This window comes from Eurypyga helias, unplaced genomic scaffold (assembly GCF_000690775.1).
Source record: "Eurypyga helias isolate BGI_N326 unplaced genomic scaffold, ASM69077v1 scaffold8349, whole genome shotgun sequence".
NCBI classification, from domain to species: Eukaryota; Metazoa; Chordata; class Aves; order Eurypygiformes; family Eurypygidae; genus Eurypyga; species Eurypyga helias.
The window spans coordinates 8,590-34,282 of NW_010271317.1; the positions used below are offsets into that span (position 1 = coordinate 8,590).

Consider the following 25,693-nt stretch of genomic DNA (forward strand, 5'->3'; position numbering starts at 1 on the left):
ATGTTGTTTCTTTAGTAATTTGAGACTGCTTTATGATTAAGGCCAACTGGAAACAAACTGATGCTTCTTCATGTAGTGTTTTCTTACACCACTCCTCGTTTGATACATTTTCCCGCAACATTGAATCAGGCACCTGTAAGAGAGAAGGCACTGGGATCAAAATGAAGACCAACCAATGTAAGTCATTCTTTAATCCAGAACACTGCTTATGCTTTTCACCATTTTCAGTTTCAAATATGCAAGGCAAGACCAACAGAATTAGCCCCTTCTGTTCTAAGAGAGGTCTTTTCCATCAGAGTTGCCTACCAATTCTCACCACCTCTGACTCTAAACAGCACGTCCAAATCCAACTGCCCGTTCAGCCATTGAATGGTCTAGGTTCTAGCATGCTACAACTGCTTAGAAGTCACTCCTGTCTTATCTATTCTATCAGGTTGCCTGCTTTCAAAGACCGTTTTCTGGTTGGTATTTACCTCCCCCAAAAAAAGCCAACCCAGCAGGACCGTAAGACTTACTTTCATCATCTGAATCAAATCCAAAGAGCGTCTGACACTTCTTCTGTGCAAGGTGAGCCTCAAGTGCTTCTGAATTACAGTAGATGGTCAAGCAGTTGCCACATCTAAATCTTTCTGTTGATTTGCTACAAAATCTATCTTGTTCAGAATGAGCATCTACTTTATCAGCCAAAAGTTTTCTACGTTTTGGCATGCTAATGTATCGTTCATCAAGATAACTTGGAGGCAATGGTCTAACATAGGGTTTTGTTAAGATGATACCGTATGAAGTAGTCTCTGTTGTCTGATTTGGTTTAGAAGGTATTTGCGGGGCAGCAGCATTGTTTTGTGGTGTATCCTGACAAGTCTGTAAAACTGGCAACACTGACCCATTTTCTGTCCGTGTTTCATCTGCCACTCTGTCCAAAGACACTTCTGATGACTTGGATGATGTCTGATCCAGGTCACTGTGCCCATTGACTAGTTGGTCGTTAACAACATTACAGTTTTCAGAATTTGACTGTAACACAGGTGCCTTTTGGTCTATCAAATTTAAAACTGTGGTGCTACCCTCAGATGAACATTCGTTCCCATTGTGAATCACATTATTTGCTTTCTTCTCAACACTTTGAATATAGGTCTTTGGTTCCGTAGAATCCTTCCTTGACTTCCAAGTTGGAATTGGTAAATCTACAGTTTCTTTTTCATTAACAGATTCATCATCATCTTGGCAACTACAAAGTTCTGAAGGATCATCTGAAGAATCTTTTTCACTCGTATCTTCTGAGCATTCTGGTGTTTTATTTAAATAATGCTGAGCCTCATGTTCATACAGCAAAGGGAGCTCCTCGAATAGCTCACAGCACTCTGCAAAATTGCACTGAGCTTGAAAAACACTATGACTTTTTGTATGCTCTGCAAGCTCGGTTGACAGCTTAAATCTCTGATTACAATTAAATTGTAAACAAAAGTAAACATTTGGATACACGTGTCTCTTCAGGTGGTCTGTAAAATGTTGGGAATCGGCAAATTTTCTCTGGCAGAACCGGCATTTTCCTTTGTTCCATTTCATTATATGCTGCTGCACCTTCAAATCAGTTGGATGCGTTTTTCTTGCGTGCTTATTGAGGAATCTTATCTTTTTAAACACTCTAGCACAACCATTAGCAGGGCACTTAAAGCTTCCTTCCTCATCCAAAGCATCAATGTCTTTTTGAGGGCAAAACGCTCCATTAACTTTATGCAGAATAGGTGACTCCTTACTGGAGGTCTCATCATCTTCAGGCAAGCTTTCTGTACTTAAAGCATCAGGAACATTATTAAAACAGCTGTCACTACTGTTTTCAGTAGCATCATCCTGGTCGCTTAGGTGGTTTTCCACCACATCAAACTTCTGTTCTGCATTCTCCTCCTCCACTTGGACCACCTGGTCAGCACTTGGAGCTATTGCAGTCTCTGGTTCGTTATCTTTGGAACCATCAGAATTCCCGTTTTCAAGAGGCAGAGAAACATCAGAACGTTCCAGTTCATTAACTGCAGGGGCCTGCTGACCAGCCTCAAGAACTGCAGCGAGATGCTGTCTTTCTATCTTCCTGACATGATTCCTTAAGTGCTTCAGCATAAGTCCTTTTTGCCTGAACTTTCTGGTGCAAAGTACACAGGAAAAACTTCCCTTTTTTTGGTGAGCTTGTGCATGTTTCACAATGTGACCACCAAGAAATTCCTTGTCGCATATCACGCAGCGGTGCCTTGGTACATTTTGATCTAACATTTCAGATGCCTCAAGAGCTTCGTGGTTCTTGATGGCATTACCTTTGGACTGGGCTTCAGAGAGGGCCTCAGGGTTAAGCTCCCCATTGTTTACGTCCGCTAAACAGACAGGTTCCTCGCTCAGAGCCCTGTACTCCGTTATCTTCTCTGTATTCGCAGTAGAGTTTTCCAGTGTATTTTCACTTAAGCCCACAAAGGCTTTATCCCCCAGTAAGGCTAAACAATTCTGCTTGATCATCAAGAAATTCCAAAACTCAGGATCAAAAAATAAACCTTTTTTCAAAATCGGAAGCAGTTCAAAACGTACACGGTTTTGAACAGAACTAGTGCACTCGTTGTATTCTTCATCTGCACATTTATATAAATGTTCAACAGTGTAGTAAGATTCCAAGGTGCGCTCAAGAAAAAAGATGGAAAGAGCACAAATTCTGAGGATCTCCAAGTCATTGGGCAGAAAATGAGCGATTGCTTTATAAATAAGACTTTTCATGTTGGGATCTTCTCGGAGGTCCAGCTGTAGGGCACATCCACATATCTCAACACATATCTGAAGGCCATCTTCACCAACCTGCAGAAAGGGAATTAGAGTGTACATAATTACAGAATATACATAATGGCATTTTCCCTGTGGGCTCACAGAACTATACAGCTTGAAAATAAAATAAATTAAAAAAGCAGACTCACTAAAGAAAAGAAGAACTAGTATAAACAATGCCCAAACACCAACATCCCATGTATTTACAATCTCCTACTTGCAAAACAGTTAGGAGTTCAGAAAGCATCCTGCTAGTTACCTTCACCTAAAGACACTACATTTTAAAATAATGCTCAAACAGGACTATGAAATACAAACACAAAAAAATCAAAAATAACATGATTTGCACTGAAAGCTATACAGCTACTGCCAGCAAAGTAAGACAGTTAACTATTTGGGGATATAAAACAAAGACTGTGGCAAATCACATCGGATCTAACAGTATGTTCACTTGCATTACCCAGGCTTTTACACACTATAATTGGACAATTACTCTACATTTTGCTCCCGTTTTACCTCACTTAACTTGCACTGCATAAAAACACAAGCTATAAAATACTGCCGTGAACTGTGCACAGTGACTACCAGGCAAACCACAACCACGCGTGGCCAAGCATTCCGAAAGGCTTGACTTCTCAGAATTGACCAGCTGTCCTTCCAGTGAACGGAATTCCTAGTCCGCACTTCAGGCTGGGGGCCCAGCCACGAACATGTAATTCGGAAGGATGAAACATGCTGCCCAACAGGTAGCAGACTAGAGTACCTCCCTACCCGTATTTAAATATGTGTTAGCAAATGCATACAACGCTCCACACGTAGCGGGTTATTAAAAGACAGGATCATTCAGACGCAGATACAAATAAAAGTTATTCATGTCACCACGAGTATTTTAGAATACATACTGAAATTAATATCTTTAAAAGCTGCAGATCATTGCTTTTAGCACTGTACAGCAGCACCCGTGACAAAATAATTTATAATTCATTTAGGGCATATAAGATGAAGGATGTCCGTTCAGCCAGATTAATGATAAAACCAACGTTTGCCTGGAAACAACTCGCACTCCTGTGTGCAAGGCGCTGCACATTACGTCTTTTGCAGGTATTTGTATGGGACAGTATAAGCCTAACATCTGAAGCATGAAACAATGTCTTTTTCTGAAGAAAAATCGTGTTTTCTCCTATCTTAGTCTAGCTTTTCCTTTATATTACGTGAAGCACTTCTTCAGATTTCATTACAACTGGTGAAAGGATTCACAAGGTAACAAGGGTGAAAGGCAGACACAGTGGCATTACACAAGTCCTATTTCCTTAAGGAACCAGGCTGGAAAAAAACCACAATTGACTCATCTTTGACACTTACTCTGTGTATTTATTAATTAAGTTCCCCCCCAATTATTTATAGAGGATGACATTCCTCAAACTTACTGCAGACAGAAAGAAAAACTCAGAATTCAGTAAAAAAAAAGAAATTCTTAACACACACACACAACTGCTCAAGGGCAATCATAACACTGAAGCACATTCTAAAATTAGACAATATTTTTAACATTTCCCTACTCTGTTTTAACTTCCTGTATAAGTGGCCTGTAAACAATATAAACATCACTTCCCTTTCACTAGTTACAAAAAGAATGGGGGTTGGGGTAAAACAAACAAAACTTACTTCATCCTTAATGACTTTCATGAAAGGGAAAATTACTCTGACATTTGTAGCAATTCTTAAAAGCTGGTAGCACTGGTCGACAAATACTTGCTTTGATGGGTTAGACTTAAGCTGCAGTTTACTCCAAATGAAGATCAGGTCCCTATAAGTACAGAACAAATATTTCAGTTAGATTGAGTTGTAGAACTCTGTCACTAAGTACAATGCATTACAAAGAACAACCACTTGCATAATCTGTAACTAAAATCGCATTTGAGGGTGTAACACCAACCCAATTACCACCACAACCCTACACAACGTGCGCAGTGGAAAACGCAACACAGTTACTTGGTTAAAGCCTTTGGGATAACTCCCATCACTGAGCCAATTAAATATTCAACAAAGATTAACATACTCAACTTGGTATCAGAGAACCTCATAATAAAATCAGATGCTACAGCACCTAGCCCTTAACACCACAGGCAATACGTGTCAGGCTGAAGAGCAAGCTCTGTGTGCTCTTAGGATTAAGTTTCAGCGCAAGGATGAGGAGTCTTTCAGGAAAAGGAGTGTTTGAATGTGGAAAATGGGAGCATTGCAGAAAGTCTGCTTTCGGTATGGTCCAGTACAGCTATTACAACACAGTTTCCTTTTTTGCTGCTGTCATCACTGATCTTTCTAACCAATAGCAGCTACAGGAGAACATCAGGCTCCATAGCTATTCATACACCTCTATGATCTTCTGTCAAATAGCATTTTGGACTGATACAAAGAACAGACTGCTAGACTCTGCAGCAAAGCTCCTACACAGGTAATGTGCTTAGTCTATAAAATACAGCTAATTGAGATTTACCAGCCTGCAAGTTCTACACACCTTCACGCAGAGACTCAGAAAGGCAACTGGACTTAACTTCTAGTTATTACAAAAACTGCCAGCAGTAAGACTTTATGCAGGAGCAGATATAGTGAGGCCTAGGCAGAAATGCCACCATAACATTACAATGGTAACAGGGGACCAACTGACTTACATTTTCTGAAGGAAGACACCTTTTTATTCCACCAGCCTCCTCCCTCAGAAAACACCAACCCAGTCACTGACAAAATATTTGGCTGGTCTCTCAGAATCTTTAGTCAGTGCCACATACAGATCAGACAAGCATTTTGAGATAAAGCTTGTCTAGCGAGGTCAGTGCCAGCATGAAGGGAAGTGACAGAACTGTCTATGACAAAACAGCAACTTCACTTTTAATATCAGGACAGCTCTACAATTCTGCTTGACATTTTAAGAGCTAGACAAGAGAGCTTGATTGTTTCCTTTCATTCAGAACCCAAGAACTGGAGTCTAAAGGAAGATCAAGCTTACATGGGGGAAACTGTGAAAAGGGAGTGGGATAAGCAGCTCTACCCACAAAAAATTAGTCTGAGAGGTTTTCTAAAGATACAAGAGGTTCACTTCTGCCTTTACCAGGCTGGGAATCTGAATTCTTCAAGTCTTTGCAAACTTCATGCACAAGCTTGAAACTAGTGTCTGTGCACTAAACCACTCAAAAATTCAGTACAAGTCTCAACCTGAAGAACAAGAGAAGGAACTGAACATTTTTGCTATTGTTACCACAGTTAAGTAAAACAACTTACTCTCTCCTCTGTCTCATGCCATTTCAGAGCAAACCCTTTAAACACTAATCCCAGAGAATGAGAAAGCTCAGATTATTATTCTCACAGATTAGTGGCTGAAGTGGCTTGCTGTGTGTTCAGACAAGTGTGACAGCTGGAACAAGGAAAGAGCTGAAAAAGGAATGGAGAAAACTGAAAGTAGAAGAACAGCTCAAGGGGTGAAGAGCAAGCTGGTAAATCAGTGTAACCACCATTTGACTAGACCTTGATGTGAAACAGTATTTTAGGCTTTTTCCTCCACGTAGACATGGAGGTTTATCTTACTCAAGCACATTTCTGACTTTGATTTTGCTAATCATTGAGGACTAAAGCCTTCTCAAAGGGCTGACTGGAGTCTATTTCAACCACAGAAATGCTCTGGATACCAACTTTAACAAAATCAGCAGCACTTAAGAGATTTGTGTCAGTGACCACAACACAGATGACAAACTGGAGATAATGCAGACAGCGGTAGTTTTCTACTTGCTCAATTATTACAGCATCTCAGTGTAGCACTTAAAGACATTCACTTCTTGGATAGTATAACTTAGTTCACACTGAGGCCTTTGCTTAAACTACCATGGACATGTGTTGGGGCAATTTACATTGTTACTGTGAGATCACCGAACTTGGTACCTCTTTACCAAAGGTAACCAGGTATTCCAGACTGATAATGCCCTGAAAGACACCAAAACCACTGCATGCCTCCATCAGCAACATAGGCAGATGTTTAAGCCTGCCCTACCTTAGTCTAGATCTAAACCCTTTGCTGCTGTTGTTAAGTGGGAAGTCTATCTTTCTCTGGGCACAGGTAGCACACTTTACCAAAGTGTTATCCAATTCACAGAAATTACCTAAAGGCCAAAGACTGATTGCATGTGTGGGAAATCTCCTTGACTTACTAAATTTACCACAGAGGAGCCAACTGGAAACAGCCAAAACAGCATTTTAAAATTGCCTGGCAGAGAATGCAAGCCAATCTGCTATGCCTGTTCCATCAAAATTTGAGCTGTCTTCCTGAAGTGACGTCACTTTTTGAAACCAGTAACTAATTAATCACATTATGGACTGACCTCTTACCAACACTTTGTACACAAATATATCTACCAAGACCAAGCCCAGCTTGCTTTTGATTAATTTGTAAGTGGGCTTTCACTTCAGAAAAAGAATTCAGATCATCTGAACCTAGAATTTATTTTTAACCTCAATGAAAACAGTAGGAGATTTGTGACAGAGCTGCTTAAAAGTTCATCTTCCTCTGAGATAACGAGAGCACTAATGGTTTCAACTTGAAGATTTCATATAGGTTGTTCACATCAAAGTGTAGCAAGTGTCTGCTATTTAGAACTGTTAGATGTGCAAGGTCCTCTACTCCAGACAAGGCGAGGTGATGTATGCTGTGCTGGAGAGGTTAAAATCTTGTCTAGGGAAAAATACATGGTGTGGGTTAATTTAACCTGGCTCCCACCTCTTCAAAGGCTTGAATTACAGTATTATCATGCCTTCACAAGCTTGGTTCCAGCTTACATTATCTATTAAGCACTAAGCAGAATTTTCCTGTTGGGTACACCATTATTAAGGCTCCGCATCCGTAAAGAACGAAACGGCTGTTCTAGCTGCACAGACATAACTGCTCTAAACTCTTTCAAAGATCATCAAGTTCTGTATTCTGAACAGAAGATTCAAATACTAAAAAGATACCAAAACAGTTTCCTTGATAAACAAACGGTACTGTAGTATCTTCTGCAATCTAATTTCTAACATCCACTTTGCCAGAACGTAAGGACAGATAGGCTTTGAATAGAATTCTTAAAAATGGATGATACAAAACTTAATGATGAACTGGATAAGAGCAAGGTTAACAGGTCACTACAGCAGAAGACACAAAAAGTAGGTTTAATTTCAGTATCTAAAATGCATGTCTTAAAAGACTGAATCCCCAAACCAGAAAGCACTAGCCATGTAAATAATACATGTAAGGTTACATCTGCAAACTTCCTAATAAGAAAGAAGTCAGGGGATGCAGCATTTGGGCAGGAATCTGCAGTCGGATTCCACTCCAAAGGCGGTCTCTGGGCTCACACAAACTATGTACCTTTTTGGTTGAACTTCTTCATCTGTCCTAGGGGGACAGTCATGTCCATCCTCTTCTGGACAGACTGAGTGAAAAATGCCACCAGGTACCGACAGTGCATAGTATTATAAATGTATGTCATAACCGTCATTCCAAAGGTTTTGATTAAACACCATCAATTACTCCTTCCACAGTTAAGGACAATTTACTAACAAACCAAACATTATGTCTGACCTTCATTACTTCCTAAAGAAAAGGGCACATCTAACTTTTCAATTCCCTGAAATCCGGGAATAATCTTATACATATTATAAACCCACATAATAATTTTATAGAGATTATAAACCCACTTACACAGATCAGTAATTTCATCTCTATTGATTTAAACAAAAAAATCAGATCCTTGCCAACTAAGCCTTTTTGTATCAACTACATAATCAAACAAATTAAGCATAATTCATCAAGGAATGCAGATGTTACTTGAGGTACAGAAAGCACACAGGCTAAACAGAAGGATTATCTTCCTTAGCCACCTTTCAGTCCTCAGAATGATAAGTTTGACGACTCTCAGGAAACTCTTCTTAGCCATAAAAACGTCCAACTATCAAGATGATTCAGTGTCTATGATAACATTCTTACTTAAATGCTTTCTCGAAAACCACCTTTTACGTTATGGCTCTGCTTATGAAGTGAAAGCTTCCATAATTAACAGCACATTGTCAGAACCATATATTCTCTCTTTAGACAGGCTGGAGACATACTACAGTTTGGCTATTATAAGCAGTGTAACTGAACTAGCGGAACAGCAAAATATCTGCACTGCTGAGAGTCTAGAAACTACACACTGTTACACACTGGTAATAATAAATGCCATATTTATAAGTCTTTCAGGCTAAACTATGTAAAGTCTCACCCTTCTGCTACCCTGAAACAGTTAATAAGCATTAAGTACCATGTAGGCTACAGCACCATACACGATTTTGTGTAAAAAGGTAAACAGGCGTAACAGATGTACTAGGAATGTTTAAAAATCACGATAGAATATTTTTATCTGGTATTTTAAACTTGAGCTACATCTCAAAGTTAAGAGGAGTTTCATTTTGGCAATAAGCATTCATTATCTGCTAAGCTGCTTCACCAGAAATAAAGTATTTACCATATACAATACATGTCCCCATTTTGAAGCTGTGGGACTAGGAACGATTCACACAGCTGTAAGGCTAAGGTAGTCTTCCCTTCTTTTTCAGTGTTGCAGATGATCTCAATTCCACTCTTGCAATCAGTCCTCAACAAGTGCTATACAATTAAAATAAAATCAATTTAGATAAATTTGCTAACATGAAATAAAAACCTATCAGACCTTGCCATATTAAAGAAGCTACTGAAAACTTCAGGAATTGCTACTAACATAGGATTTCTTTGGAAAGCTTTTGTGTAGGCCTGTGAAAGATTGTGGAGATATTCAGAGCTCTTCCGTATTTCTTAGAGTAATGACAATCAGAATTAACTTTCTGAGAAATTAAGACTACACAAAAGCACTCTTTTGCATGACGGCAGCTCGTTCTTAAAACAAGGTTAAGAAAAGTATCATTAACTAGTAAAGTGAGAGCAGAGGTAAAAGCAGAGCCACATTCAGGGAGAGTGTCATTTTACATCCTGCGGCATCATTCAAAAAAACTAACAAGATTATATGATGTACAGAACACTGGACTGACATCAGTTAGGGCAAGGGCTTTCACTAAAGTAATAGTCAATAGTAAAATAGTCAACACACTGAAGTTACAAAATACTAATGACTCAAGTTATTCAGGGAATATATCTGCAAGTAAACTTGCCCAAAAAATGCATTTAGGTCAACAAGATTTGTAGGCATGTAACACTTAACTTTTCAGAGCTTAAACCAGCACAAAGTTAAGCAACACTGGCGTAGCTGTCGGATTTCATGACATTTGGTTCTACAAAAACAGAGTTCCATATGCTCCTCTTGACAACTTGTATACAGTAAGTATAATGTACCACTTCATTTAGAAAAATGTATACTGACAACAATACCTCCTGGAATAGCTGATCTTCTAATGGTGACATATAAAGACAGGTGAAAAGAGCTTGATGGAAATACAGATCTTTACTGATATCTGGATGATTTATGCAAGATTTGATAAGAGCCATTGCCTCAGGGATGCGTTCACAGGCAATAAGGTATCTGGCACGTAGTTCAAAGAACAGTGGATTTTCAGAGCTTAAATATTTGTTAACTGTACAGAAAAGAAAGATTTAAAGGCAATTAGAATATGAAGTCCAAACAACAAATATATTTAAACGTAATGTTGTTTTTAATACTGCAATGTCAACAATTAATATTAAAAAAAAAAAGCTCTGCTAAACAGTCTATCAAATAGTAAATTAAATACCAACAAGAATCTGTCATTCTCCTTGGGAACAGAAAGTGTTATTTCCTTACACCAGTCATCTAGTTCAGTATTTTGTTTCTAACAGATTAACACAAGGTCCTGCAAAGGGTTAGTAAAATATACGCTGTATAGGAGCAGATACGAACATTTTCAAAAAGAAAATTCCAGCCGTTCTCGGCACTGGAATCTGGGTGACTGTCAGTAGTATAGGATTGACATCTCTTCCAATGCTATAAAGTATTTAAAAACTCAGGATACTCATTGCCCATTAAAATGGAAGATCTTGGAGTGGTGAAAAAGTTAACCACAATTCATGTTCTATTGCTTTAAGTAGCTTTGAACACCTTGACTTTGCTTGGAGAAGTGAAAAATATACTTTTTCTTCCTCTACAAGTGCTACTGGGCACACTACTTGCATCTAAATCCCTAAACAACTTTAAATTCTAGCCCCTTGATTTCTGGAAAACTGGTTTTTGACCTAAACACTAGTATCAAAGCTAAGGTTTGAATGAAATTTTTCAACTGAGAAACTCAACATACTTAACATTTATGTAATTAAGGAATTACTTAAAATCAAGGAATTTAGGAATTAAGGAATACACAGAAGACATGATTTAGATATCTATTATAAAAGATCATACAGATCTAGTATCTCTTAGGATTAACAGTTCAAATGTCACCGAAGGCTACAAAACAAAATAATGCTGCTTTTATTTTGAGAATTGCTTGTGTCTTGTTAAGTCTTTGCACACTCAGAGGCCTTAATAGTGTGTTAACATTTATGTGACATATTAGACAATATGGCTTGATATTCCTTTTATATTCTCAAAAGCTACCTTAAGAGAAGAGTTCAAACCCCACTATTTCTAGTTTATACCCTGTAGGACTGTAATGTCACATTTAAAAAAGGAAAAAAGAAAGAAAAGAGGTGAACAAATTGAAGTCATTAAAGACTGGAAGTGAGCACAGGAAGTTTACACAGGTTCCTTCTAAGGTATAAAGAAAGTTACAAATGACACTTAACAGGATTAAAAAAAGAAGTGGTTACTGAAAACCACAATCGAAACAGCCAAGAGAAAATTCTTCCACAACTAAAAAGTTTATTTGTATAACAAGCTTTCAATTAAACTTTTCTTTTTGGGGGGACACCTGGTTTGAAAGACATTTTTTATGCTCAAAACCAGGATTTCTCTAGCATCTTCATTTTTATGCAAGCTAATGGTATCGTATACTAACGAACACTTACGGATATTCAAGGGGATACAAGGTCTTAGATGAGATTTGTTAAGAGATGTACACCATACCAGAAAAATCACATTCCCACTACCCATCAGCACTTCTAGGTACAAACTTAGTAAAGACAACAACTGAAAGAAAAGCCAGCGTCTAACACTGGTCATTAACTGCAAGAGAAGGTGATTATACAGAAAACCCTTAAAACCAAATAAAGGCCTCACCTTTCCTGAATTAACATACTTAGGAGGATAATCTCCATCATCAGTTTCATATGCCAACATTACCCAACAGATACTGAATATTCACACTGAAAAACAAGGCCAGAAATACTTAGCTTTCATTATGTGCTAAGGTTAAGAAAATGCTGCACATCTAACACCTGGCTGTAATATCACAGAATGGTTTGTGTTGGAAGGGACCTTAAAGCCCATCTAGTCCCACCCCCCCTGCCATGGGCAGGGACCCCTTCCACTAGACCAGGTTGCTCAAAGCCTCATCCAGCCTGGCCTTGAACACTTCCAGGGATGGGGCATCCACAACATCTCTGGGCAACCTGTTCCAGTGCCTCACTACCCTCTCCATGAAGAACTTCTTCCTGATGTCCAATCTAAACCTCCCCACTTTAAATTTAAACCTGTTACCCCTTGTCCTGTCACTACAGGCCCTTGTAAAAAGTCCCCCTCAAACAAGGGAAGATTGCAGTACACGATACAGGTTAACTTGCTACATCACTCCCACTTCCTGTGTGGGGAATTCTTTGGTTGGCATGCCGCTCTGCTCCAAAAATGAGAATCCCACTTCTGACCAAATGATCTATCAGGGAAGGGCATCTCCCACACCTCCCAACACAAACAGCCTGAGCTCCCAAGGATAAGGGTCTCCTACACCCTCCAACACTGTTTTTAAACAGACTGAGTTCCAGCTACACCACTGGCAGGACTGTGCTCCCCCCTCTATACCGGAATGCCCTCTTTCTCCCAAGGCAGCATTTATAGCTCTTCTAACCCCCAAGCAGGAGACAACTGCTGACTATAGTAACATTTAGCCAAGTCTGTGACACATTAAGAACAGCTTGGGGAAAACAACATCTATTCTTGTCCAGGCAGCATGTGCAGTGCTTTGCTTTACTGCGATAGATGCCAACCATCAGCTTCAAAACCAATTAACTGCTTATACCTGAGTGTAACCCTGCCTACAATATTCTCTTCTACATGTTCACCGTAGGCCTCCCTGTTCTCCCTAACCTATTAGAGGTTTACTGCTCCCATGTTTCAACTCTGCCATTTTTCTTTGAACCCAAAAACTGGCTTCCTTTCCAGCCATCCTAAAATAGACTGCAACATCTCAAAGTATACTACAACTCACGTAAAGACAGACTCAGTGAGGTTTGTCTTGGCCTAAGCTTCCCTCCGTAATTAATGAATCCGAGCCAAGATTGTGTAGTTCACACAGTGCACATTTATCAAACTGACTTTTGCAAGTCATGGTTGGTGATTCAGCAATAATAGGCAGTTTTCCTCATTTAAAACAGTGATCCCTGAGGGAACTATATGGCCAAGTTGCAGTACACACCAAATTCTGCTAGCCTGCTAAGCAGCACAGAATGCCGGCTTTGTGTAAGACTTCACAAGGATCAGATGTGAGAGGAAGCGAGATAAAGAGAGAGCAAGCTTCCAAAAGACATTATCTACAATAAAATGTTTGTCATTACAGCTGAGATCTATCAAGGGGGTGTATAGGGATATCAGAAGAGAAAAGGAGGAAAAACACCTCAGCAGAGGGGAAGGAGATGTGGCCTGCAACAGAAGGCAACAAAATGATCACCTAGTGACAACAGGCACCCCCATTCCTACTTTGCCAGGTTAAAACCAAGTAAAAATCCTCAAACTGTTACTCTTCAGAGAGAGGCTTCATGATGACCATGGGAGTCACTGAAGCAAAGGACTGAACTAATTCTTTGCTGGAGGGGTGGAGATTGAGACCTAACTTCAGATCATACCTAAAGTTTTCAGAGTTCACCACGCAATGCGGAACAAAACAGGGATAGTATTGGTTTTCGTTTTGGTTCTGTAGGTATTTGACTAGAAGGATTAGATAATAATAATAATTGGGTAAGCTACATTGGTCAAGCACTTGCTTCACAAGAGAAACAAAATAACAAAGACTACCCACTTAATCATGTTAGTATTTGCTATCAAAATCCTTCCTCTGGTTGAGGAGGCAGCTCAGAGGTGTTCTGACTTTACAGTCCTCTTCCTCCCTCCTACAGAATGAACACACTGTCAAACACAGTAGTGAACTTGGATCATGCATTACACCACAGTGACTAGGTATGAGCTAGTTATTTTCTATCCCTGCCAAACAGAAACAACTTTTAGTAGGTCTTCTGTGAACACTGCCAGCAAATATGTTGCTTAAGATGCTGTTAGACTGCACTATAGACTGGATAGTTTTTCCCTTATCAAGGTTCATTAAAATTCCAGTAGTATTGTTTCCACACACAGTGTCTTTCTCCTAGTCCCAACACTCGGAATTACATATACGTAAAGAGAAAGCAGCTACCAGGTGTAGTCACAGGCATCATCCTAAACAGACCCAAGAAAAGCCACAAGCCCAAGTATTTACAGTTTAAAAGAAAAATTAAGAGAGAGTGCCATGAGTCAGAAACACATATCAGGTCTTCCCCCATCATGTTATTTCAGTAGCCTAACTGAAGTCAAGTCCATGCTCTTTCAGGGGCTGATAACCTCAATTTCGTAAATCCATTTTATAAGTAACTGCTCAGTAGCCTCTTTTATCTGAATAATCCGAACTCTACACTATAGAAGCACTTTAATTACTAGCAAAGAAATCTAGTTTTCTTTCAAATAAAAAAAGGGACCAGTACTTTTTACTACAGGAAAACAGTTAAATTGTGTGCAATGCCAGCTGACACCACCTGACCCTAAGATCAAAAAAAGCATCACTTCACACATTTTTCAATATTCTAAGAAAAATGAACATGGCAAAGGAAGTACCTAATTCCTGTGACACAGGTTTTGCTTTAAGAATTGCTTGTAATACTGGATCCTCCCACGGTCCACCATCTCGGATGATTCGCGTCACTAGTTCCAGGTTTGTATTTCTGTATCGATTTAGAAGGTTTTGACATTCCTACACATAAAAATAAGAACAATTAGAATAAAATTGTGGTCTGAAGATAAAGTTAGGTGACACAAAAGATAGGAAACAAGAAAACCCATGCATGTCCAACAATTCAAGCTAAGTCTTTTATTGACCAGGCCTACACAAAAGCCCTAAAACAACAACTGACCTTCTCTAAAAACAGTAACACAGAACTGTAGAGGCAAGAATGCTCCTGTTTTCTACAACACCAAGAGCCTGCCATTTGAGTAACTGTGCAGAAACAACTTTCCTTCAATTAGAGATATTAACTGGAATACACTGTGGGAGAAGCCTTCACCTCATGCTAGTCCGCACGGATTCAGACACGCTGATGATGGATTTGTGATCCAGTGATGGTGACTGAATTAAGCCACGTGAGTCACCAGCCCTCAAGCAACCATTCTTCTCCAAATTTCTATAATACAAACTATGCTTGCCTAAAATAATCTGGAACGTTTTAGCCACCCATGATTTTCACATATGCCAAGCTCCCCCCAACCCTACGCCTTGTTATTTGCTGGTAGAAATGTCAACATTAATGTTAATCAACAGCAGAATTTTAATCAGGAGAAAAAGTTACCTAATTTTGAAACAAATTAAAAAAAACAGGCGAAGAAAGGCTTCTGTGCACATACAAATAAATTCTTCACATATGCTTTTTTGCAGTACATTCTTTCAGCTTCAACTCAATCTTTTCTTCTATATTCAGAATATGTTTGATGGTAAAGAATGGTTAAGTAACTGAAAGAATGGTTTAAAAACTACCAATTTGATTACATAACTGATTCAGAAATTCTTTATCTAGAAAATTGTGTAAAGATCTATTTTAATACATTCACTGTTCAAAAGTCCAGGCAATTGACAGCTGCAATACAAAAACACAGAGAAGAAAGTATTGCTTCCTAAAGCCTTTCTTGTTCACAGACTGCTTTTGAAAAGTACTGACTGCAGGACAGCCAAAACCTCCCACTACTCTTATGCAAGAGACCCTGCCCATTCCTGAGGCTGCTAAGCCACACCTTGACCACATTCTTCCACCAATTCTAATCAAGCATGTAATGCCTGCTGGTTTGATAATTAAGGTAACTAGTGTTGACACATTAATTTGTAGCAGCAGTAACAAACAGGTATTAACATAAAAGTAACAAAGGGACAGCTACTTCTCAAACTGCAGTTTCATGATCAGTACTCACAGAAGAAACAAACTTGGTTTTCCTTCTTTTCCCTACAAAAAAGTTTCCTCTCACGGTGGCCCAAGTGTATGTGTTCCTATGCAGTGAACTCAACTCAAAATGGGTTCAGGTCAAAAAAAAGTCTTACGTGGTAAAAAAAGGCAAGATTTCAAATTCAGGACTATTTGTTTTATGCAGTTGTATACAGCCATACAAAACCTTGTCCCAGTCTAGCCAAGAGAACAACGGTTTTCAACACCACAAGTTGATGCTGACCCGAAGAGGTCATCGAGATAGAGCTCCGATTTCAAGTTTACGGTTTAAAACCACGGAGGGAAACTTGAGGTTTCATGTCGTGAAGTGGTACGTAACACTGGATGACATTAAGCTCTAATTCGATATAAACAAGCAGAGCTTCCCTCTTCGATATGAGAAAGGCAGAAAGTATGTCTTTAACAAGATTGGTGTTACAAACAAAGATTACAATTTCCTTCGTCCAAGTAGGTTGAAATAGCAATACTGACAATAAACATAAGAATAAATGGCTTCCCCTTCAAATCCACGCCCACCCACCCACCCCTTTTTCTGGGGAGGATATAAACTTAAGTAGCTACCTTCTTTCACTAAAATGGCATGTTTCCTCCAGGTCATATCTCCACAAAAACTGTGTTTACATGTACTAAAATAATATTAAAGGTTGAGATGAAAGTAGACAACGCTACCTGGATTGAACCTAAAATATCTTTCAAAGGATCTTCGTAGAACTCATCCTTTCCAAAGAACAGCAGCAATTCAAAAAAACTCCTAAAAAACAAAAGTAGCGACAGGTTAAACTAACAGTTTCCATTCCAAAAACAAAGCTGCTCTAAGTCTATTACTTTTCACATCACTAAAACCAAAATTAGTTCTAGACCTATGCCTCCGTCAGAGTTGTTCTAAAATTTTGGCTAATGCCTACAACTCTCTAAACGCAACTCATATTTCAAAAACCTCTACGTCAGTCTGATATTTAGTGCTGCATTTTGGCAGTTAGGCTTCCCCACACACACTTCAAACACATTTTTCATCAGTCATCCATTTGCAAATACAGTACAGCTATAGATAAGCTAACAAGACCAAAATCAGCAATAAAACAGTTTATACTTAAGCACAACTTAAAATCCCTTTTGACAAACCTTTTTCATATGTTCAGCACACTTAGACTCACAGTACCTGCCCGATGGTCTCCCTCAAGAGCTCTCATGTCCTCCATACTGCTGCTCCCCATTCACCATTACAAAAGCGAACCTTCCTCAAAAGCCAAAGCACGCGTCAGATGCGGCAGTTTTGAAGAAGGAGGAAAACTGCCATAGTATGCACAGTATATAAGGAGTTACATTCAAGGAATGGTAACTTCACATGAATGCAGATCCCCAACAATTCATATTTTCAAGTATGATAAGCACTTTCTACTAACACACTGTATTCCATTTCACCCTGTCTTGCTGTAACACCCACTAAAGTCTCTCTATGAAAATGCAGGCTTAAATGTACTATGAATTTCATATTGTCAAATAAAAGCCTTTTGCTATTAATTTCCTATTTGCAGAAAAGCTTTCGAAGGTTATTTTCAAAGGGTGAGCCTCTGCGCAAGCACGCAAATGGAACTACATTCATCTCCTGTGTGGCATTCACAGGAACTGACAAAACTTCCAGCTTTTCACCAAGTTTTTAAGCAAATCAAGTCTGTGTGCAGCAACATGAATTCACACATATTACCTCAAAAGAGGTGGCAGATAAGGGAGAAGGTAGGACTGATCCTTTCAACAGCAGCCTGTATTCAAACTGAGCTGCGGCTTCCATGTTTTTCATCCTCTTAAAATACTTCTAGAGCACTTTATTTCTTTTTTAATACAGTGACCGAGACGAACTATCCTGATAGAAGCAGAGAGGTTGGTAAAAAGTAGCTTTCCAGAGCTCAAGTCCATTTAGGTCTTCACTGACAGAAGCACACTTCCAGATAATACTTGCAACTCAGTCAATTCAATCAAACACTGGGTAGTTGGATCTCATGGATCTGCAGACAGCTCCAGCACACCTCCTACTGCTCTGCCTTAAGATACTGAGAAATTTCATTTCCATTTGGAAAAGGTAACTATGGAGTACTGGGCGAACGCCATCTGCAATTACTGGTTGAGGGTGTCATGAGCATCAGGCAATGACTGAGCGATTCTCAGAGGGAAAGACAGTACCGAAAGAAAAACTGTGCATCTAGGGCATTTCAGAAATGGGACTGAACAGCAAAGGCTTTGGTCTCATAACAGAAGAAAATAGGATTAATTTTATTTAAGATTATTCTAGACTTTTTTTTCCCCCCAAATTGATGGGGAGAATGAGGAGGAGAAGTTGGAAGATGACTCCTGAAAGAGGTTCCAGCACTATTCCAACCTACAGGTTTTTGAGTCAAGGTCTTGCTGATGGAAATTTCTTTCATGACTAGAGCATTTAGTAACTCGTTGTGACAGTTCTTAAAACAAAAGGCAGATTTTCATGAACATCTGGACAAGGAACTTTTTTGCAGAACCATTAAATTCACTGCAGTTATCCCAAAATTTAAAGTCAAAATACAGTATTTTGAACTTCTAGAAAACAAAGTATTTCATTTTTAATAAAGCTAATTCAGAGGAAGCTGAAGAGCAGAGTTAAGGCAATTTTTCTTCTCATTACCTTTTTCAGAAATGCTGTGCATTACAAGATGGTAACATTCACATAAATGAAAAGAAGTTTTGTATGGGAATAACGCAAAAGCATCACAAGTTAGGCTTCTTTTAGACTACGCTGCAGTAATTTTTTTCCCTGCCAGCGATAAAGTATGCCAAAACCCAGAAAATTTAAGACACACATTCATTATGTTCAACCACAGAATTTTTCTCCAGATTAGTTCCTTGAATCTCAACTCAAATCTGGAAAGAAAAAACAACCAATACCCAAATAAGTACTTTGTTCTGAAAAACATTATCTCATTTCAAGTAGATAAACAAAATTTTGCAGCATTCTTGACTCTCAGGAAAGGTCAGACATGAGTCATGTCATGATCTGGAAGGCAGCCAAACTGGAACTTAAATATGACAGAAGTAGTTACAGCAAATGATGCAATGCATCTGTTTTTATGCTTTGATTGACTTAAAGAGAATAGCATCTTGACAAAAAAAATCTGGAAATTAACAGTGAGCAAACATAAATTACAGTTGTCTTTCCTGAAGGAAACTACCAAAGTATTTCTATTTCCTCATCACTGGTCTCCATTCAGTTAAAATTACTACAGGCAACTGGCCCAGCTACCTTAAAACATTCCGCAGCATCGCACATCCATATTTACACCCACCCCTTTATAATAATGGTGCTCCTAGATTTATCCCATCACTACTCTGATGTTGCCAGCACCAGAAGATTGCCTAAGAACACCAGTATGCTGGGACCATTATTAAAACTCCCGGACACCAGTGACAGTACAGATGCTTCACTTGTGATGAAGAGCAAGGCGAGCGAGCATAGGAAATGCAACAGTCACTGTTAATAGTTTACTGTCTGGTTACTAAGGAAATCTTACTCGAGTATGACAATACAGTCAGGCACATTTTTGCTCTCCAAGAACCAAGACTCAATATACACCAAATTTTCAAAAGAGATTTGAGCAAGGTTTCCCAGGTAACTGCAACTACTCTCAGAATCCCTTTATGGTATCCCATGCCAAACTACACCAGTCAAGCAGGGACAGATGAAAATCTGCTGGAATCCTAGAATGGAAGAAAATCTCAGTGAGTAAACCCAGCTCCAAAACCCAAGATAGACAAGGGTGACAGGAATTCAGCAATCAACTCGCTTCTGGATTACCAGGAACTGACCACCCTACATACAAATACACGAATTTCTATGTTTTTCCTTCCCAAGTTTTGAAATTTAAAAGTATATAAAGTGTGGTTTGAGCTTTGATTATTTTTTCCTAAAAACTAGTGGTCACCAAGTTTTGATGCAACTGCTAGTCATTCTCCAACACCTGAACATTCCAGCTGTAAAATCGCGATCTTTGATTCCATGAGCAGTCCCACGTCAAACAGTTTCACACACACAAACTGGTAAATCTCTCCGGTGTGCTTTCACCACCACTTAAAGACAGCAGAGACTCCGTAAGTGTACAGAATAAAGCCTTGACTCCTATGTAATCAGTACTAGTAGCTCAAGAACAGCTGAGAGGATAAGCAAGCCAGTCTTCCTGACCAAGTAAGCTAAGAGAGAAGACTAGGAGAGCATTCACTTCTCATGACTAGAAGAGGCAGGAGCGAGACATTTCCACACAAAATTCTGCATGGAGATACCAAGCTGACTTTGAAAGTATTGCCCACCAAGTAAGTGCTTTAACCAGCTGGACAAATAAATCTAATTTACTCAAACCAAACTCACAATAAAGCTAGCTTTTAGGGTTTTGACCCCACTTGCTCAGAGAAGATTAAGTATATTATATCCCTGCTAAATATTTCTAACTCACTTAAGTTTATTCATTCTTGCTGCCATTCAATATTGAGGTTTTTAAACCCGAAAAGTAGGTTTTTAGAGCAAGAAAAAAATGGGTCATTTACTTATCTACTTACCATTACCCTGACACTTTCAGCCTTCACATGGGAAAACCACCAATGCATCAATAAAACAGAGATTATAGCAAGATTTATGACCTAACATTCTGAAGTTCTTTAAGCTGAATATAAATTTTGGTCCATTAATTGTATAAAAGTCATTCCCATCAGCATTTTAATAACTCAAAACCCCATTTTAAAATTGACTCATGTCTTAAACACTACAAGAAATTTATCTCAAATACTCAGCTGGCTACATCACTAGAGGTAGAATGGTAAAAACTGTAGATAAAGCATTTACAATTACGTAGTGTCAAAGGTTGGTCTCCAAATACTCCAAAATAAGTTATTCCAAAAAGAAGTCTGTATGGTGGTCACTTATTTCTTTAGATTATTCATTTTGCAAGAAAACCCTTATGACAACATTGTAATACCTGACTTGAATATTCAACACGGACATAAAAAGACTAAAACAAAGTTTTGTGTCCTCAATTAGCAATTCTTGGTTCCACATAGATAAGTCACCTGGTAAAACCACTCTTTAAAGCTCCCAAGATCCCCGAGACCCTATTGCTATTATGGAAGTAACAGAGTCTATATTGGAAAGGGAGTAATCAAATAAAAGAAGATGTACTTACAAAGCTAGGCTACTCAATACGTATTGTACGTGCTCACATTCAGCTGGGAATGATACACAGGCAGACGTGAAACAACAGAGCGCCGTCTGAAGCACCTGAAGCTGAGGCAAAGGAACCTGCCATCTTCCAGCATAGTCTTCAACAACCTAACGACAAAAGCATTGAAATATAGATTATAATAGAAAACACTTCCTTAAATCAGAAATAGTAAGTATTTAATACTGTATCTGCTTTATCTCCTCTTCTCCTCCCTCAGAAGTAGGGTTTGTAACCAAAACAACTGACCATTTTGTGTCACCAAACCACAGAAAATAAAAAGAAACTTGATATCCTACATTACATAAGGTAATACAACAAAGGGCCTTCAGCTATTCGGAGAATAAGGCAGGAAATACTTTCTTCTTACACAGTATCACAGTAGAACCTACGCTCTGCATTGCAACACATATTTTTACTTCTGAAGAGGACACAAATGAGAGAGTCTGTAACAAAATCCAGACATTCCACTCTAAAACTTTCAAGAGGGGGATGACTAGCCTGTGCTCTTCTAGCCTTTAAGTCAGCAGAGAAAGGCACAAACATACAGTCACCCTTTCTTATCTGATCAACTGAGTAAATGTGGGCTTTTTTATCTCTATGATGGAACTAAGGCTAGTTATTGCCTGATCTACAGGAGGAGCACCACTATTTATAGAGACACATGAAGGTGAAAACTAGGTGTTTTAACAAAGAAACATCTTTGCCTGGTCATCTGGCCAGTCTTGTTTGTGTTAATAAATGCAAATTCCCAGCACTGCCCATGCCCACACTGGGAGGCTCAGTAACCCAGCACCATCCGGTATTTCTACACATGTACCCCCTACAGCGGAGTCCTCTGGGAGGCCAGTCCATTTAGGGCACTCCATGTATAGAACACACAGCACAGAGTTCAGCACAAAGCACGGCAGTAAAACAGACGCCTGTAAAGGCAGACTAGCTGTTATGCTGCAGTCCCCCAGCGAGCAGAAGGCCGAGGGCTTTGGCCTCCCCCTTAAATCAACAGTTAAGACGTGACTCACAGGCAGCGTTCTAAGCAGAGACCCAAACCCGTATTTCTTCCAGGCTCCGGCACACAGCTTATCTCAGTGCACTGGTCAGGCTCCCTTTCCCCACTCACTCTTCGGCACAGCTTCAATATAAGCAGAAGAAAGTGGCCTAGCTGCCCTTCAGAGCCTAGGGCACTTTTTCCAGCTGAGGAAACCTGAGATCTACATCCTGAGACAGTGGGGAAACTGAATGCCATCAGCCATAGCGTAAAGAGAACGCTCAAGCACTCCATAGCACAGGGAAGAGACAAGTAACTGGCTTTGAGAAGGCTATGAAGTGTCAATCCTACCTACACCTGGCTACCCACCTCAAGAGCCAGGCTGGCCAACAAAGTATTGATTAAACCCAAAATCAGAAATATCCCTCTTCATTTCTTTTTGACTTAAAAGTCTGTGAATCCCACTTAGATTTGTCGAATTCCTCATAAACTAAATAAAGGACTTAAAAGTCAGTTTAAGTGGCCTGTATTTTTAGCTCCAGAGCTGCGTGCCTAACTTTGTAGAAGGCTATGCAACATCAACAGGCCAGTGTCCCATTTCTGACAGTCTAGTTATAGCTGCTCCAAAGCAAAGCTTACTTACTGATAACAAGACCAGCAACTTTTTCCTCCTCACCACCACCACCAAATTTATCTATTGTAAGTAGATTTTGACATTCCACCAAACTTATTTTAGTAATTCCTGTTTGAAAATCTGTTAGCTTAATGCAGCAAATATCTAGGTAAACTGGAAGAGAATTAACAGACTTGTAGATAAATACTGCTCCTCTTACAAGGAAGAATAAACATTTTATAAAACAGTATGGCCTCACACATCCATTGCGAGTTCTCTGTTAACAAGGTCCCTTGGATAGGAAAACACTAATGCCTCAGGAGAAACAAAGCAGGCAGAAAATGAATGTCCTTTAGTGGCTTTAGCCTCCAGATGGTCAAAGGCAGAAATAAAACATCAGTTCCCACCATGGTGTTTCACACTTCGACCCGAGAGGTACAGCACAGATACATTCATGAAAGATTTCAAGCCATGAGACAACATTTTGTGACAACGCTGGGCTTTTTTTCTTGGTAGCATAAAGTGCTAACTGCATAGAACTGTAGAAAGGATTTATTACAATGAGTGATGAAATTCAGCATAGACAAGTGTGCCATGGTACTTGGGAAACAAAACAATCCAAACACGTCACTTGATGGCCTTCCAACTGACAATTACCCACCAATAGCAAGACTGTGTCATTATGGTAAATGTTTTCATGAAAAATCACCTCAATGCTCATCACAATGTGTAAGAAAGCAAATTAAATATTAGGAGAGTAGTAAGATAAAGTAATGTTAACTGCTCAAAACCACAGCATGCCCCCATATTTATAAAATTGCATGCTGGTTTGCTACCCACCCACTCCACCTCAAAAGAGAATACAGAGGGCCTAAAAAAAGCTTTGAAGAAAGGCAAGAAGAGCCACATAGCGAAACAAATTTCACATAAGGATCAGTGCACCTAACTAGGCCACTTTAGGTCGTAAAGAAATGACAATTGCAGAGGAGACACCAAACAAGGTTGGCAAGCAGGACCAAAATAAATTACAGAAAGTTCTTCGCAGTGCGCTGTGGAGCTCCTCACTCAAGGGATGCTGTGGATGCTGAATGGCTACATCAGTTGAAAGAGGCAGCATGAGCTGAAAAAGACGGCCACCAGAAGTTACTAACTACAGTAAATTAGCTGAACGGAAAATGGTTACAGAGGGGAAGGTTACTGCATTTGCTCATCTCATTCTTTGGTTAGGCACGCATGAACTTTTGATAAGATTCTGGTTCTAATGCCAGTGTATCACCCCTGCAAATAATCAGCGCTCAAATCCCAAGACAACACAGGCTTGTGCTGAGGATAACACTTTGTAGTCTCCAAAAAGGGCAGTCCTAATGCTCACACTTTAGAGAGGCCTGCACAGTCCTACTAGTTGCCCTTGCCATACCTATGGTACTCATCTGAACCCAAAGCAAGCTAGTTCAGGAACTAACGGGCAGGGAATGGCCTCCTCTCCCCAGAAAGCCATCAGTCACTGTCTGCATCAGGCCTCTGAACTGGGCTGCCACAGAAAGCGAGGCACAACAGCAACCATGCCTTCGTTAGGCAGTCTTGCAACTCAAATGTAGCCACAAAAGGATCACAGCAACACGCACCCACCCGCCCTTCCCCCCGCCTTTGAAAGGGAGCTGTAAACCAGAACATAGGTGAAGGTTTATACCAAAAAATCTCCCAAACCAATCAAAAAATGCAAAAAACTTTACCACTTCTGACATTTTTCAAAGAAAACAGAAGTCGAAGAGGAACCTGCACATTCACCCTCCATCTACATTGTGAAGTCATGTCATCAGAGCACTTCACAAAACTCAGATTACGCTGTTTGAGTCCTCAACGCTTTAAATAAAGTTTGTTAATCAGCACAAATCTAACAAGCACACCCATTTCAATGCAATGAAGTCAGTCAAACCAGCAGCAAGTAATACCGTCAAAACTAAGTGGCCTGTTCCTCGTCCAATACACAGTGCAGAAAACCAGAAGGGAGGTGACATTTTTGTGTGACTTTCTTCAACAATTCCCTTCAGGAACTCCGTTAGGGTGCAATTTTTATATACTTACAGACTCTCCAGGCATCATTCCCCAGTCTGTCTTTACCTTTTAAATCACTACCATCCATGAAGAGCCTGTGGGACATTTGTCTTCCCTTTCTCATTCAGTGCAAATACAGATACTGAAAGGGAAGCTGAAGTATCTGACACCCGCTGCCAACTCAACTCCACCTTTCTCCCACACCAGTACACTGCTTCCCCTTAATATGTTTGAGTAACTCAGGAAAATTCAGGATCCAGATGTGCCCTATTAAGTGCAAAACCAGAACCAGAACTTATCAGTCTTCTCTAAGAAGTAGAAATATAAAGTGGATTGACTATATTCCAAACACTTAAGAGAAACAAATGCTACCTACTTTAAAGTTGTGTCATGACCAGAATTTTAAATGGAATTACTTCCATAATGTCGTGAGATTTAACAGTAAAAGAAGTCACCAAAAGATTAAAACAGCAAGTTCTGTGAGATTACAGTTTTCAGAAAAAGAAAGCTAGTTATCAAATATAGTGGTTAATATAGAATATGATGAAACAAAGAATTTTAAGTACCAAGCACAAGAGGGAGCATGTCAAAAAAAAAAG

General features: G+C 39.4%; 1 protein-coding gene across 1 annotated transcript; it reads right to left on the minus strand.

Annotated features, from left to right (window-relative positions):
- Nucleotides 1-21,548, minus strand: ZNF654 (zinc finger protein 654; the record flags this gene model as incomplete). The annotated part of the gene is made up of 8 exons (XM_010158764.1): nt 1-133; nt 516-2,832; nt 4,465-4,606; nt 9,327-9,466; nt 10,223-10,425; nt 14,835-14,970; nt 16,877-16,958; nt 21,403-21,548. Coding segments are annotated over 8 exons (3,174 nt in total), but the record flags the coding sequence as incomplete, so codon positions are not given.
- Between the last annotated feature and the right edge of the window lie 4,145 nt (nt 21,549-25,693).